Here is a 16,372-nt window from a genome sequence, read left to right on the forward strand (position 1 = left end):
TTTTAGGGTTTTTTTTCCTCATTTCCCCCACCCCCCCCCCCCAAAAAAAAAATAGGGTAGGGGCTGTCAAAAATAGGGTAGGTACGATAACCGAAAGCAGAAGTATTTTTTTTTTGGCCTAATTTACACCGTACCTCTAAAGTGTATTTAGTGGACGACACAATAAAAAATATAATGCTACTAGCAGGCAGTCACATCTTTTAGACTCAATCTGACAGATCCTTTTTTCTTTTAAAGTCTGGATCACCCGGAGTACTCAAGTGATCACTTTGGCAATATCCGCTCTGCAGAAGATAAAGACTTCAAGCTTTTGTAAGAGAAGCCCTGCAATGTGCAAAGACGTCCCTCAGTGACTCTTTCTAAGAAGGGAAAGCTTTAAGGAGCTTTGAACTCCTTTCAAAGTGCTTGATCCTCGTCAATAAGCTACGCCTCAGGAAGGGAATCCAAGATGATTAGGATCGGGCAATGATGGCCATGCTTGTCTAAGTAATCCATCTAAACATAAAATATACTCTTGCCAACAGCTTGTCAGTCGTTGAGGAAGCATACATATAGAGAATACAACGTAAAATTTTAATGCATACATCCATGTTATCTGTTATGACCATGTGCCCATGTATAGGATATATTCAACATCGTTTTCTGCTGCTAACCTTTCTCGATCAGTCAAGATCTACATGTAACACTCTGTAATATTAAAGAGAAGGGGGAAAACTGATGCCTCACGGACAAACAGTTTGCGACAGCAGCCAATTTTTACAGCAAATTGGGGAGATACAGTATGTCAGAATGCGCACTAAGCCCTACATGTACAAAATTGGACAGACTGCAGCATTTTTAATCACGCATTGACAGGAGAAGCTCAAGGTTGTTTAACATTTCTCCTCCCCCACCTCCCCCCCCCCCCAAAAAAAAAGACAAAGAAATTGACTTCTTGAGGCTTTACATTGGCAACATCAATTCCAAATCTGACCTTTATTATTCAGACTATTTTCCACTGCGAATGGAACTGATTCTGCAGTTGAAACCACTGCTGAACCATTCAAACCAACCCTAAAGATCCCACAAAACCACTTCAAAGAGTTTCAAATTTCCCTACAGCAGTTCCGAGGCCGATACATCCACTAAAGTTCATTTCGACAATTCAATTTGTCACTACCGGCCTCTGGGAATACGTTGCAGGATGCGGTTTTGCTGATTCAATTTTCAGAATGGATTGCGGCACCGAGTTCAATATCTTGCGGGAGAGTTTTAAGAAATTGAAAATTGATCAATCTTTGGTGCCCATTACAGATCTGTCTCTTTTCACGGGAATTTTTTTTGTCAGAATATAACGCCGACTACCGGCATGTGGGACATAATTTTTTGAAACTGTTAATATTTCTTGTCAACCTAGGCGCTTTGCTCTACAGAGTCCGAAATGTTAAAAAAATCTTCCAACAACATAGTGGGCTTGAATGATCACTAAGGGTTGGGGTTAACGTTAAACAATTTTTTTCTCTTAATGCCGCAGCCTCAGATTCATTTAGTTCATCATTAAACAAAATCTAATAAGAGTGTATCAACCTGAAGGGCATATGTCTCAACTAACGACCAAACAAGCACGTACATCTACAAAGAGGAAAAACACTACAAAGTCTAACACTGTAAGACAAAAAGCATCGACTCTGCCTCAGAGAGTGAGTGCTAGAGGGTCATAATGGATCGACACTCCTGGCCGAGAGAGTGTCTCATTGTCACGCCAAGATTGATTTTTTGACGGATCCCCCCCCCCCCCCTTCTTCCCTCCCCGGCAACTGCCCCAATCACGCTTTTCCCTCAGTCATGAGCCAAACACCGCGGGTGTGTGTAGACATGTGTGTGAGGCGGCTGTAGGCACTGCAATGCAATACATTTCACACCTCGCCACAATCCAACACAATTATTGTGGACAATTTTCCAGATGCGCGCTCCAAGTGCATTCAACCTCACTGTGTTGCCGGTAATTTGATTTCAAATGATGTAAAAAATAAGGAAACAAGCACCCCAAAGAAACTTAGACTGCATGTTTGAGTATGTACACTGTAAGGCTTCAATTAGTTAATTGTTTAAAACTACTGGTACACGTATGATGTTAATTGTAGTTTTATATCTGTGCTATTATTTTTCATGGTTTTTCTTTCACGGTTTAAAAAAAACAGAATGAACTTACCGGTACCATACCATTACACTTACAGAATGTATTTTTTTCCCCTAAAAATTCAGTAACATGTACCGGTACCTGTATCCTTTCCATAGAAAAAGGCGAGTGGTTTTCATTAACTTGCCGTGTTGGCACTGTTAGTCAGGTCGGCGTCTAATAACTGGGTTTGTAGGGGGGGGAATACATCTGTAACATGTACTGAATCCTTTGCTTAGAAAAAAGGTACAGTTAGTCAGGTCGGCGTCTAATCATTATCTAGGGCTCCCAATGCATTGCATCAATATTTAATCCTAAAGCAATGACGATTCCGTTTTTCCAATGGGGAAATTGGACATGCCTTATTGCTCCTGGGTATTTTATCACCGTGCTCAGTGTTGCTGTCATTTTTTATTTCCAAAAGTGCCCTAAATAAAACTGGGGGGGGGGGGGGGGGGGAAACGGCTCCATTAGCTTGAGCTGTCAAGGAACGTACGGAATCACCAAAAAAATGAACAGGGTGAGTTGGCATGTGCCTGCCTGAATATTGACAAGTTGCCCCAGATGGCAAGCCCTTAAACTCACACAGACTATAGGCCTATCCATGCCTGTCAAAATATGGTTAATATGGGGAGAAAGTACTATTATAGAAATATTTTGCAGAGACCTTTGGCTTAATGAAATTGCATGTACATGTATACGCATGCATTATGTGGATTGGATTTTTGTGAAATTGTTTTTTTACTAAAGTTACTGTATGTGCTGTATCTGATATTCCGAAGTGCAGGACAGTTGTGAATGTTTATCACATTCAGAACCATTTGGGTGAATGAAAAAAAAAATCAGACAATGTCCTTCACTGTATAATGAGCAAAATCAGTGGACTATCCACAGAAATGTAAATTAATGTATTCATGAGTTCTACTAAAAAAACACAAAGAATTTATATGTAATCCCTCCCCCTCCCCCTCCCCCAATTTAACATACTGTACAGGTGTAACTCATTAAATAGAGTCAGTACATCCTTTTGGGGTGGTTGTTTGATGGATGTCAGTCTTGTCAGACAGAAACATCAAACAGCCCCACACACAATCCAGCCCTCCAGCGCTTTGCACTTACAGTGTACAGTCTTTCTGAAACAGCCATAAGGCAGTGGGGATTAAGAGGATTAGGGTCTAATCCCCTGGTGATCATTAGAAGGGATTAAGGCTGATTGCCAGCACTTTAATAAATAAAGAAATAAACCTGGCCGTTGTCCTCTTCAGTCAATCAATCAATTAAATAAACTATTGACGGCAATTAAGGCAAGTGCTGTGTAGCCTGGAGTAATACACACATTAGTACAGCTGTGCAGATTCCTATTGTACATGTGTACAAGTATGGTAAACTGTTTATTAGTGGAGTGCTGGAAATTTCAGCGGGGTGGTTTGTGGCTTCATGTTTTTTGCAATGCATATCAGTTGGAAATGTGACCCCACAATTGTGTTATGTCAACAATTGGGACTTGGGGTAAACTGTTGCAAAACATGTCATGAAAACATGTTGGGTCAAGTCCTTCCGAGTTGGTACAACTACAACATGTGCATAATTGTACATGTACAAGGAAATAAAGTTTAGAAAAATAAGTGTGAACCTAAATATAACGTTCCATAAATTGTTCTTTTTAAATTAAAAACAATAATTTCAATGCCAAAATGAACTTCATTTTGTTGAGGAAACATCCTAAAACCAACCCGACATCACATTTAGAAATGTGTTTAAGCTCTTATCTGTTGCATTTTTGTAAAGGAGTTTCTAATTTTAACATGACATTTGATACAAAGCCTAGAATCTTGCATGCATTATTTTTTTATTCTTTTTCCTTATCATTCGTTCCAAAATTCAGAATGCAAACAACTGAGAAATACAACAAATATTGACACAGCCACGGTTATCTGGTGGGGCAAGCCATTCAAATTTGATTTACAAGTTCAAAGTTCTTCCCGGAAAAAAAGTTACAAAATATCTCCGACATTCGCTGAACATTAGGAAATTAAAAAAAAAATTGGAATCAAAACGTGGAAATGGCGATGTCGTTTTTGCAGCCTTGTCGTAATTTGATTTAAAAGTTCTTGCGGGGTGATCGAGTGCGGAAGATTTAATTTGTCGGCGCTTCGATCTTCACATTATTTAAATGGAAAAGTGTGAGTGGGAAAATAGGGGAAAACAACATGGAATGACAATGGCGTCAGACATTACATTGCACTGCTCAATTTGATTTGAAAACGCAGCAGGAAACGGAATTGGAAACTTGTGCAAAGCGTTCACTGTTATCATTGCATTAAGTTAATGTGAGAAGCAATCCATTGATACATGTACCGTAGTTCACTATTTGGACTCCAGTCTAAAAGTACATGTTTGTTTCGAAAAAGATCATTAAATTTGAGATATCATTTTTTGGGTGTTTTTTTTTCAATTAAATAAAAAGGAGGGGGCCTAAAAAGGAAGCAGGTGGGGATGTTAAACATGAATTTTCATTTTGCCTTAGTACATCTTAGTAGATAATACATCACGGAGTAAATACAGTGTATTACAATGTAATACAAACTTGTGCTAACATGGCTAATGGTACATGCATTTGACCATTATTTGACACAAGTTCTCATTTCATAGAGTTTCATGTACATGTATATATGCTTTTCATGCTGATCCCCTCTGGTGTTTGGCAGGGTGCCATCCTACTCTGAATTGATCCTAGAGGTCAAACTCTTTGTCCTTGTAACTTTGCATGACAACAGGTGGACCAAAGTTCAAGCTGTGTCAGTCACAGATCTTTGCTTTTCATTCAGGACTCGATGTAGACTGGGGGCGTGTCCTTGTGAATGAGGAAAAGGCAACTGTCTGGAACTTATCATTGCTTGAAATTGGTTGGTATATGCCTCATATTCCACCTACATGCTCATACCAACACTAGTCCGAGTACCCAGAGATGCCAACCATTACTCTTTTGGAAATTCCAGCTGTCCTATACGCCAACATTGTGGTTACTCTGAAAAATACTATGGTTACTCTTAAACTTGACTGTTGTCTTATTTATACATTAGCTTTACTCTTTACAGGAAGAATCATTACTATTTTGTAGTCTGTAAAGTTGGCATCTCTGAATACCATACATTCACGTGTGCAGAGCCGTAACGGTCGAACGTCTGATAGCCAGCCAGTGGGAGTAGACTTTAAAAACCGTGACGTCATTTCGATCAGAAATGTGGACTAAGCTGTTGATTGATCAATTAAAATGCCATGTTTTTGTAATACAACGGGTTACGGAAGTCACATGGAAGGTGCCCGCTGAATGGTCAGAATCTCGAGGTCAAGACACAGTCTTGTTTTGCAATTAATTAATCGCCGAATCTGCAAGCACACAGTAATATTCCACAGACTACATGTACATACACCAACGCAAGTCACTGAAACAAGCAACACATAGGAGACCCCCCCCAAAAAAAATACCTATACTAGTTCCTGAACCATAAGAAACTACATGTACTGTGCCTGTTACTCCCTAAAACACCCAGATCACCCTGCTTGTTAATCCTTGTACCACCCATGCCCCAAATTTCTTGGAATCATCAGGAAATGATACATTGTAACACAATGTAATAATGTGTCAATGGGTTATTGTATGCCAATGACAACCCTCAGAATCTGAGAACCCCCCCCCCCTCCAATTTCAATGGCACCTTAGAGTTATGAGACACATGTTTTATCTAATATCGTTCATAAAATCACTGTGTATTGATGAAACTGGTAAAGTACCGATTGTTTGTGAAGTGTTGAACCTGGGAACATTGGAAGCTGCACCTCACTGGTCACGCCACAAAACATTCCCATTAGGCCCCAAAAAATCTCCGGTTTCTGGTATGGAGCTTGCCCCCAAAGTGGTGCGGTGACGCAGCTTTTTTTAATTTACCAGAAACCGGAGGGTTTTTTTGGGGGGGGGGGCCTTACTACTAGACTTTTAAATTATGATAGAGTTTTGTCTTTTGTGCACCAGGTATTGAATGGACACTGAAATGAATGGATACCAACATTTCATGGCAGTGACTGTGCCGCACCTTTGTATGAGACCAGACTGTATTTGTGTAAACTATCGCAGTTTATTATTTTCTCTGGATGATCTGGCACACATGACCTACATAAAGAGAAGTTTCGCTGAATTCTCAACACAATGGGGCCATTCATGGCAAATCAGACCATTGGCATCAACAGGGCTAATCACAACAGGACAAGTGCACTGCAGACATAACCTTGAGTGCATATAATGACACGCTCAAAACATTCCTCAGTGGATGTGCTGTACTAGAGTTTTATGGAAGTGTGGAAATTCACATATGATGAGGATTTATCACATGCCAATTGCCATGTAGTGTGTGATCATATAGCTAGGGTGTGATGCAGGAAGTATGGAGATTATAAACACTTGATTCACCATGAACTGCAATGTGTAATCAGGGCAATGACCTCGCGTAGGGAAATTCAAGCCTTTCAACTCAAGCCAGTCAGACACAAGCAAAGACAAGTGCGCTATCTTCCACTTCCATAATATTTTGTAGGTATTGAGGAATATACATGTGGTCCTTTTCGCACTATCCAAATGTCCATGTTGGACCAGCGGCGCACCCCCAGGGTTTGACCTTGTTGATACCGGTGCAAGTGGCGCCACCAACATCAAAACAGCCCCCCCCCCAAAAAAAAAAAAAAAATTTAAAATTCTGCGGCCAAAAATTGGGGGGGGGGGATTTTTTTGAACAATTTTCAACTTCTAAACAATTTGGAAAAAAAATTGTGAGCCCCCCCCCCCCCCAACCAAATCCTAGGTGCGCACCACTGTGTTGGACCTTGGTCCAACCGCAAAATTTTGGGAACCTGTGTCACACGGTATGTCACACTTGCAGTTTAATTAATAGCAAGAATCTACTGTAATGGCTCCCTATGTATGGTCCAGCGCTTTTGTACAATTCAGCTCTGATCAGGACTATAGGTTGAGAGGCTCTCCCTGAGTAGAAAATCCCAAATTTATGACCGATCCATATGTACACACCCGTGGAAGTGTGAACAGTGTGTCTTGTCGACCCGTGTTTGATTGGACCGGTTCTTGCATTTGATTTCTACACGGGCATGACATCTGGCTTGCTGTGTGAACACCATTAAGATGCAGGCCAGTTGAGGCATGGTTGAGGGTTACCAGCACATGATCACACACACTGCACAGTCACAGACCACAAACCAAACTATTTCTCCAAATTTTTCCACAACCCTCCAAGCCACAAAATAATGAGTTTGAGGTTTAGAGAGTTAGATTTAGAGAGTTGTCCTGATATTTTTGCACATTTCACAAAGCTTTTCTCGTTACGACCAAAATGATACAACTTTTACAAGTTAGTTACATGCATCATGGAGGTAGAAAATTCAACAAAATTTGCCGGCTTTTTTTGTTTATGATCGAAAGAATTTTATAATAAACAAGACCTTTTTTGGCAAGATTACCATATGCGAAGTTCCCTAATTTTCCTCTGTATTGACTAACAAGCCCTCAGATAGCAATTTCATGTCATCAAAGTCAATTTGAGCAGTGAGAAAATACAAGCATTTTCTTAGAAAACACTTTGCATTTTTCAGTCCACTCTCATAGGGTTTGTACACAGAGTGTTGAGTGAACTTCGTAAATGGAAATCTTTCCCCCTTTTTTTTCAAAGTCAAAAGACAGTGGTACAGAAACAAACATCTAGGGGACACACAATCATGCAGAGCTGGTAAGAAACACACAGTTCAAATTGCATTTTGACTGTTTCAAATCATAGAGCAAGGAACAGTTATGTACAACCATGGAGGAAGGAATTAGTTTAAAGGGAATATACAACATTTGCAAACATCGAAAAAAAAAACTACCAAGTTTTTGCGAAATACCTTAATAGGATGTTGGTAAATGACAGCCTGAAGCATCCTGTAAAATTATGGCACCTTGTATACTGTCATTTTCAAGAAAAGTTGTATTTTTGTATCAATTTCCAACGCTGATCGGCCGATCAGCGTTGGAAACAACTGGCTTTTTTTCAAATACTGGCCCCAATTGACCATTGCACTTGTTTGCAATCGATTACAAACCTATGAACGGGTACGAGCCAGCTAGACTGGTTCCCTGACCTTACAATTCCCCAATGTATGTAAACTGCTCTGTTTCTTCTTATATGGAGTCAGGGAACCAGACTACAGGAAAATGATCTTTTTTCTTGGTTTTTATAGCATTTTCGAACCCAAAACCTCCAAAAAATCAGTGCAACTATATTTGCTTTATATTTCCAACCCCCCAATTCCATCCATTTCTGAAAATTACAGCAAAAGCAAATGATGTATATTCCCTTTAACAACATGTTCTTGTACACAAGGATTTCCGTACATTGGCACACGATGACCTGCCACTGCGCCGCACGGCCACGGCGTGATGTGTACTTTACGAGCACGAGTTTTGCCGTGGAACACGGCACGAAAAAAACTCAGCAAACTCACCGATATTTATCCTTAAACTCTCCAGAATACGAACTTTGGATATATCCCCTTCGTCCAGATCCTCCTCCATTTCAAATTCCGAGCTTATTTTCCACGATTTCGGGCAAAAAAGTGGCTTTTAGTTCGCAATCAAATAGTGGAAACAGACTGCCTCAGCCAAAATACCATGCACATGTAGTTTATTATGAAGCACACACACAGCTGCGATTGCAATGCATTTAGCTGGATCTCGCGCGCGCAGCCAGCTGTTGGCTAGCTTTGCTTCATGTGAAAAATGTGGAAAACAACATTACTAAATAGGGGTGGTCAGTGTAAGTCAACGATTTCAACCTATTAGGATTTGAAATATTGGAAGACAATAATTAGAGATCTTGCCTTTTATCACATCGACGCTACAATACAATTTGAAAAAAACTACAATAAATTGTAGAAATACACACACTAAATAATTTTTGTTTGTCGCCACTGGCATCTGTTATTTTAACACCCCTTAAACAAAGTGATACGTTCCAAGAAACAGGTGTTTGGTGATTGGAGGAAACTTGTGAGTATAATCGGAATGTACCAACTTCCGGGTCGGAAACAATTCACTTATCCGATTGAAATTTGAAGTTTAAACGTCGCTCATTGACCAATAACCTCGATTTCGGGAAGGGGGGGGGGTGGTCGATGATATGCTTTGCTTAAGTCATTGAAGCCTCACTGTAGATGGAATGGAACCGAACAACAGACGGAACCGAAGTTTCGGAAACATCCCATGTTTATTGAGATGCAATAGAAGCCGAGAAATCAATTCGCCACGGGGGGCCTTAGGAGTTTTGTATGTCTCATTGGTATTCATGAGGAGATTGATATGAGGTGAAAATGTACTATGGGGGCTCCCATCAAAAATCCCACCAGGGAAGGTGGACAGAGTTCACGACATTTGCGGTAACAGTTTCGTTTTTATCTCCTTACAATGTTGTGACCTTTGGCGTAACAAACAGCCGTTGTTTTCCATCTGTATTAATCTCGAACTAATTTTCCCCTTTTGTCTTTCATTATTTTGAACTTGATGTGAAGTCGGGGTTGGCATACCAATTAACCTCCTCCCGTCTTACTGCAAAAAAAATCCTAAAGTTTCTTTTCCTGAAATTGAAACATTTAATTGGTTCTTGTTTGGGGCCTTGTTTGTTTAGCTCTAAACTACAGCCTGTACTACCTCATTTCCCGACCCCCTTTTTGAAAAATCCCAGATCCACCAAAGCATATTTAAACTAAGTTATGAGCATGCATGAATAGGTTGCTGAATGCCGACTACTAGCGCGTGACACCTTATAGCTTAACGCTAAAGTTGTAAACAAAAAGCAATTTCCCCCCCCCAAAAAAAAATGCAATGAACTGCCAGTTTAGTTATTTAAACACAAGGACAACCCGACCAGAATCAACCTTCAAGGCAAAAATGTGCGTATGTTTACGGGAGCTTTGCCCGCTAAAATAACGTTGCCATACCAACCGCTAATTTACCGTAACCCGTGACAAATGGCGGTACGCTTTTATCTTTCAACGGGTTGCGCACGCCCACGGTCATAATTATTTGGTTGGCGATGGTAAGATTAATTCCTTTTTATGCTTGGAGTAACCATTAACAATTCATAGCATCAGCTAATTTTAGTTGGAGCTCTAAAAACGAGAAAAACATTGTGAAGCTTTTAATACCCCCTCCAAGGATGTTATGTCGAATTATGTTAGTTTGTTGGTTGGTTGGTTGGTTTGTCTGCTAACAAGATAAGTCAAAGATTGTATGGACGGATTTGCACGAACAAAAAATTAGGGGTGGTCCTTGGTATAAGTACAAATCCATTAGATTTTGGAAGTATCCGGATCTGGGTCTGGATCCAGCATTTTGTGTAAGGAGTATTCACCATTTATGCGAGTATTTCTTTTGCATGTTAATGACAATATATGGCGGGGAATTGTTTAGCCTTGGCGGAGGTTTGCGCTCTCTGAGTGCTTTCTAGTTTTGTAATATTTTAGGCCCATCGCTTGAAATTGACGTGAGTTTTCTAGACTTTGGGTGCATAATTGTATGGATATCTTTTCAAAAACGTAAGGGCCGAGGGTTGTATTATACAGGACAGGGCCCGCCACGTTTTTCATTTTGGAAAAGGAGCTCGATCTGTCTTAGCGAACGTAACCCACCCTCAAACATTGTAAAATCCATGACACAGGCCCAGATTTTCATGAGGCAATTTTGATCTGTTGAGTTGGAATTGACACAGGTCTAGCAGCCGAGCCTAAAACAGCAGTGCAGATTGTAGGTTTACATTATTTATATTTCAAACTCCACCTAGTGATACTCCAAAGGCTGCTCATATTTCTTGAAACACCGTAAGTAATTGATCTGGAAAAATGAGTCGTTTGACATCGATTCAGCTTGCAGCTGACAAAGCACGCCTTGCAAGATATCGAATTGTGCATTCACTGTCTGCGTTTGCAGCGCGAGTCGGCGCCACGACCATGGCTGTGTAAATGAGAATAGGAAAACAGACTAGAGGGGGAGAAATGGGTCAGTGAAATAACTGGAGCGCAAGACATCGATATAAGTTGTAGTCAATCACTTGCACAACTGAATTTGTTTCATTCAATTTGCACCAAAAAAAAAATGGGCCTTCACTCCAGTAATGCTCTCTTTCCGAGGCATGGGGGGGGGGGGGAACTAATCCACCTAGTAGTATTTTTGCCGACAGAGTCTTTGTTCTTGTCTTTTGTAAAAGAAATCATAATCTCATTTTCTTTAGATGTATGGTTTGAGCGCCTAGAATAGCGCCACCTACTGCCAAATGGCGACCAGTGACTGCAGTCACTGCAGCGCTCCTTTAATAGCGCCCCCATGGTGTCGGCGATAATCGGCTGGTAAATCTTCAGGGGGGATGGTTGCGTTAATGTTCTGTAAGGTCTGTCGGCAATTTGAAGATTAATCATAATCATCTCGAATTTCCCACTTTTTTTCCCCCTCATGATCCCAAGTCTAGTCTGCGACACAAATGTGCGTCACTGTGCTCCTCACATCAACATGTACAGGTATTTTCTTGTTTTCCCCGAGTTCTGAAATCATAACATTCACCAAAGTGCGAACGAAACAAAGAACACACACAAAAGTCATAATTGTCGATCATTCATTCGTTCATTCGTGGTTCATTAAAAAATGACACATAGAAGCCCAAAGGCCGAATTGAGGACATCATATAATTAGTTTTAAAAGCAGTTTCTGTAAAATTGGATTGAGATAAAAATGATTCAAATTATACAAAAATTAAGAAAAATAAAGATTAGCTGAGAACATCTAAAATAAGCATACGATACAGATAACAACAAACACAAAAAACATGTCATAAAAAGATCATTTAAGGATTCATGCTCAGCGGGTCGGTAATAAATATGGAATAGAGCTATTGCGGAATCGATTGGTTTTACATTTGTATTTTTGGGAATCAGCGGTGTGCCTGATTTCTTATATTTTCATAGACCTGCAATTCGTGCTGAAGATTTCTCAATTTGTAAGATACTCCAAAATGACTTTTTTGTGTACAGTATGACCGAAAGATCTACCGAACAGAGGGCACGAACGCCCCTTTAATTTTAATGAGACACGGTCACGTTGTTCCCCGTTGATAGCCCGAGCCCTGGGCTGAGCACGCACAGCGCGAGAATTAGAAGGCAACGGGCGACAGTGGCCAAATTACGGCGTAGTCGATTATCCTTCGCCCACCGAAATGGATGCCTCGTTGGAGTCACGTTTATAGAATGGTCTAATTTAATATTTTTGACACTAGAATATAAAATATGAAAAAATAAGAAGTCCATTTTCTATGAGTTTTGGGGTTGGTTTAAAACATTAAGTTTGTTAAAGTAAAATAAGGAATGTAGTTAGTTAGTCTGTGCGATCGTTAAACTTCATTTCTCTAAAGTTAACATTTTATTGAAATTAAAATTTGTGAATAACTCAGAGTAACACTTATTCAGTTCGATCTTAGGGCAAAAACGTACTCAATGAACGTGCAATTTTTGTGTACAATTATTGTTGTCGATCGGCAAGAGTTCATTATGAATAGCCCAACCTAGTGGCAGGTGGCTTCAATAGCGGCAACCGTGAATAGCGCCCCCTGCTGTCTGGTCACGATTTGCCCAAGCTCCCTTTTTCGAATGTTAGTAGATTTACTTCAATCTAAAAATTAAAGGATGTACACATAAGTGGGTTTTTTTTTATTATGGCAACATGTAAAATGCAGCATGTGGCTCTAGCATTTATTCAAAGCTGGCAACTCTTTTATCAGGTCCTACGTCACTCTCTACTAGTGGCAACCCGACGGCGGATCGAACCAGAAGCTTGGATCTTGGATGCCATCTTGGTAGTTGCTGTACTGGTGGAAGGAGCTCAGCTTCTTATTAGGGCCAGCGGTGGGCGTGGCGAACCAGGCGAACATTGGGTGGCTGGGGGGCAATGAGCCCATTTCTGCGGGGCACAAAACCATGGGATGTGGTTAAAAAACAACCATAAGTAGGAAACTGTTAAAATAAAAGGTCATAAGTTTAGAATACATATAATATCCGGTTTGTTAAGTAAAAACGTCATACACGCGCGCGCACCACTGATTACTAGCACCCATTGGGTAAATACTCAAGATGCGTTAGCTTCCTGTTCCAATGGTTCGAAAGCTAGTTAATGGCCAGTGGGCGTGGTTTAAACTGAACTGACGTCACGCTAACGAACCGGATAGACGAATCCGGGCGTGCGATCACTGTACACTCATTATGGCCCCCTTTAATGGACAAACCATTGTGCATGCTATTGTAAGTGGCTGCCCGTGACGGATTATCTGAAGCTTGGCTGGCTCAATAGACCTTACCATGCTGCCACCATTTTAGTTGTGTTCCCTTTATTCAATAACAGTACTGAATGATTTATTTAGGGCAAAAGCAAAAAGGAACCAGACTATTTTCCCTTCCAGCCTCGCTTTGGTTACGTCGATTTCAATAGGGAAAAAATCAAGATGGCCGCAACATGATAATGGTCTATGGATTCACCACTGAAGGGAACTTTTGTGGGGTAAAGTTGACACGTGTTCCAATTGGTATAGGAAAACTAACTTTTCATCCCTCCGGTGTTCCCCTTGGTATGCGTCTTGGTGGCGAAGATGCTGATCTGGTACGGGATACACCCCTTAGCCCCCACCCCGTACCGCACCATGAGGTCGAAGCTCGGCGATCCACTCGGTATGAGGAAGTGAAACGAGTTCACTTGGAAAGCGTCTCCCAGACCAACTGAAACCGTCCCGTCAAAGACTGCAATGCCTGTTAGTTTTTGGAAGGTGGGGTCAACTTAACAATACAGTAATCACATCAGAAATATAATACCAACAAGCAATAGGTCTGAGGCCTAATGACGTCACGCTTTATTTACATGTGCGCTTTCCCATGGTGGGCAGTCCATACTTTGTCTGGTGTCCCGACTTCGTTCCTATAGGAAAGTGCGTATTCTGTTAACAACGCCATTACGTTATTAGGTCTTAGGTCAATTACGGTATCGATGATCTACCAAATGCACCACTGATGCTAACAGAAAAACAAACCGTGTCATTCTTATGGAATACAGGAAAGGTACAAAATCTAACCCCCTCCCTCCTTCCTCATTGTCTTATAAGTCTTAATGACACATAGTAATCCTTCAAACTTTAAGTTCTCAGGGTAAAAGTATTATAGGAGAAAATAAGTCGACAGAAACCACTTACCTGGAATGCATTGCTCATGGAACGGATAACTCAAGGACTTGCGCGTACACTGGCCGTCTTCAATGATGTACTTCTTCCCCTAAAAAAGCAATCCACAGTTTGAAAAAGAACAATGTTGATGCCCTCTTAAAGACGATTTGAACATTTCAACAGCGCTTTCAGATGAAGTCTGTGACCTCACCAAAACAAAATCTTGGCGACATCGTGTGACAATAACACTTCGGTGACATCGTGTGATAATAAAATCACGATGACATCGTTCAACAATGAAATCTCAGTGGCACCATGTGACAATAATATCGGTGACAACGTGTGACTATCCCCAAACATTGGTAACTTCATACAACAATAGAATCTTGGCGACATCATTTGACAATAAAAGCTCGGTGACATCATGTGACAGTAATCTACAGGTGACATCGTGACATAATACATTCGTTTTTGTTTGGTTCTGAAGCAAACACGTGTTAACATTGTGTTATGCATAGTGCTTACCAATAATCTTCGCAGCAAAGAACATGATTCTGTTCAGAGTTGATTAGTCCGAATTTAAAGGTTATAGAAACAGTAGCAACAAACAAAATGGCGTATTTCTGTGATGAACGCATGCGCAAGGTGATGCGCTGAGCTTCCTATACCTTCTTGTAGTCGTATATAATCTTGACCTTCACTGTGACCCCTGTGACGTCATTGTAGACGTGGTCAATCTCGGCCACTTGCTCGTTGATGGCGTCGTACGCCATCTCGGTTCTGCCTTCGAAGGTGGTGACGGTTCCATTATTCAAGATGGTGTCGTAAGTCTCTGATGTCCAAAAATAAGTGTCATTTATGGCAGCAAATTATTAAAGTGATTTCAGATGAACAAAGATATAAAAAAAGATAACCCCTAATTGTTATGTTAATAAGTCTGTCAAGTTTTTTTTTAAATAAGGAACCTACCCAGTGGCCTAACTAAGCAGAGCAGAGGTCCGTGTGCCCCCCCCCCCCCCCCCCATTTAAAATCTTGAATGTCACAAAACAATATATAAGTTGCCTTCAGTGCTCCCTTGAAAAACCCCGTGCCCAGGTGCCCCTCCCCCTAGAAGTTTAACCCTTGCCGCTGAACCTACCAAGTAAAGCAGTAAACTGCTTGGGATTGCAGCATGGTGCCTGATTAACAGCCGAGACAGCACTTCCGAGAAACATTACCAGCAAAGTCGCCGTAGAGGCAAGGGTGTGCGTCATTTTGCCACTATTTTGAAGAGGCCACGGTTGAGTGTCTGCTTTCAAACTCGTTGGGCCAACTTTATGCAGTCTGTATATTTTAATACCCCCCAGTCTAGCCCTTTTGAAAGACACACATTAATTGTAGTTGAAAGCAACACACACACACAAAAACCTAGTGCAGCACTGCACACAGATATCGTGACACAATGGTTGCCTATTTTATCCCTTTCTCAATAGGTACACGTATTTGATTTCACCCCCCCCCCCCCCCCATCGATCATACGCCGACCATTTACACACAGCCTTGGCATCTGATAAAGGTTGAAAGGCAATCCCAGGATCTGTATATTACGGGCGGCTGACTCTTTTGAAACTCCGAAGAATGAGGTGGAAAGGTTTCCAAAAAAAATTATTCGCCAAGGAAAATATGGTGTGATCCAAGAAGAAAGACTGTTATACCTCTGCCTTGAATACTGTATTTTCATTGGCCTAGAACGATAACGTGTTAAGTTTGTAAAAAGTGATAGCACCGTTTAATATGAGCGTGCTATGACATGTACGTATGTGTCAAACGCTTGCAATCGTTGGTACCCACGCTATTTTCACCCTGTTTTCACATACGAGTGGGAGCAGCGAACTAGCAAACGATCAGCTGTTTCGAGCACGATGCATGCCATTTGACCTTCGATTG

At 40.9% G+C, this 16,372-nt stretch overlaps 2 protein-coding genes across 2 annotated transcripts in view; both read right to left on the reverse strand.

Annotated features, from left to right (window-relative positions):
• The window catches only part of LOC119724320 (ras GTPase-activating protein 3-like), a 49,244-nt gene extending 40,302 nt beyond the window's left edge, over nucleotides 1-8,942 (reverse strand). The window contains exon 1 of the mRNA XM_038195315.1: nucleotides 8,705-8,942. Within this exon, the coding sequence (XP_038051243.1) occupies nucleotides 8,705-8,774 (70 nt within the window). The 5' untranslated portion in view covers nucleotides 8,775-8,942. The remainder of the gene's footprint in view (nucleotides 1-8,704) is intronic.
• Nucleotides 8,943-11,851: 2,909 nt separating this feature from the next.
• Nucleotides 11,852-15,904, reverse strand: LOC119724322. Its single transcript, XM_038195316.1, has 5 exons — nucleotides 15,585-15,904; nucleotides 15,114-15,277; nucleotides 14,476-14,554; nucleotides 13,835-14,038; nucleotides 11,852-13,199 (listed from the first exon to the last, which is right to left on the reverse strand). The coding sequence occupies exons 1-5, from the start codon at nucleotides 15,697-15,699 to the stop codon at nucleotides 13,039-13,041; spliced, it is 723 nt and encodes a 240-aa protein (XP_038051244.1). The 5' UTR covers nucleotides 15,700-15,904; the 3' UTR covers nucleotides 11,852-13,038.
• Nucleotides 15,905-16,372: the final 468 nt, after the last annotated feature.

Source organism: Patiria miniata, unplaced genomic scaffold, assembly GCF_015706575.1.
Source record: "Patiria miniata isolate m_02_andy unplaced genomic scaffold, ASM1570657v1 HiC_scaffold_18, whole genome shotgun sequence".
Taxonomy (NCBI): Eukaryota; Metazoa; Echinodermata; class Asteroidea; order Valvatida; family Asterinidae; genus Patiria; species Patiria miniata.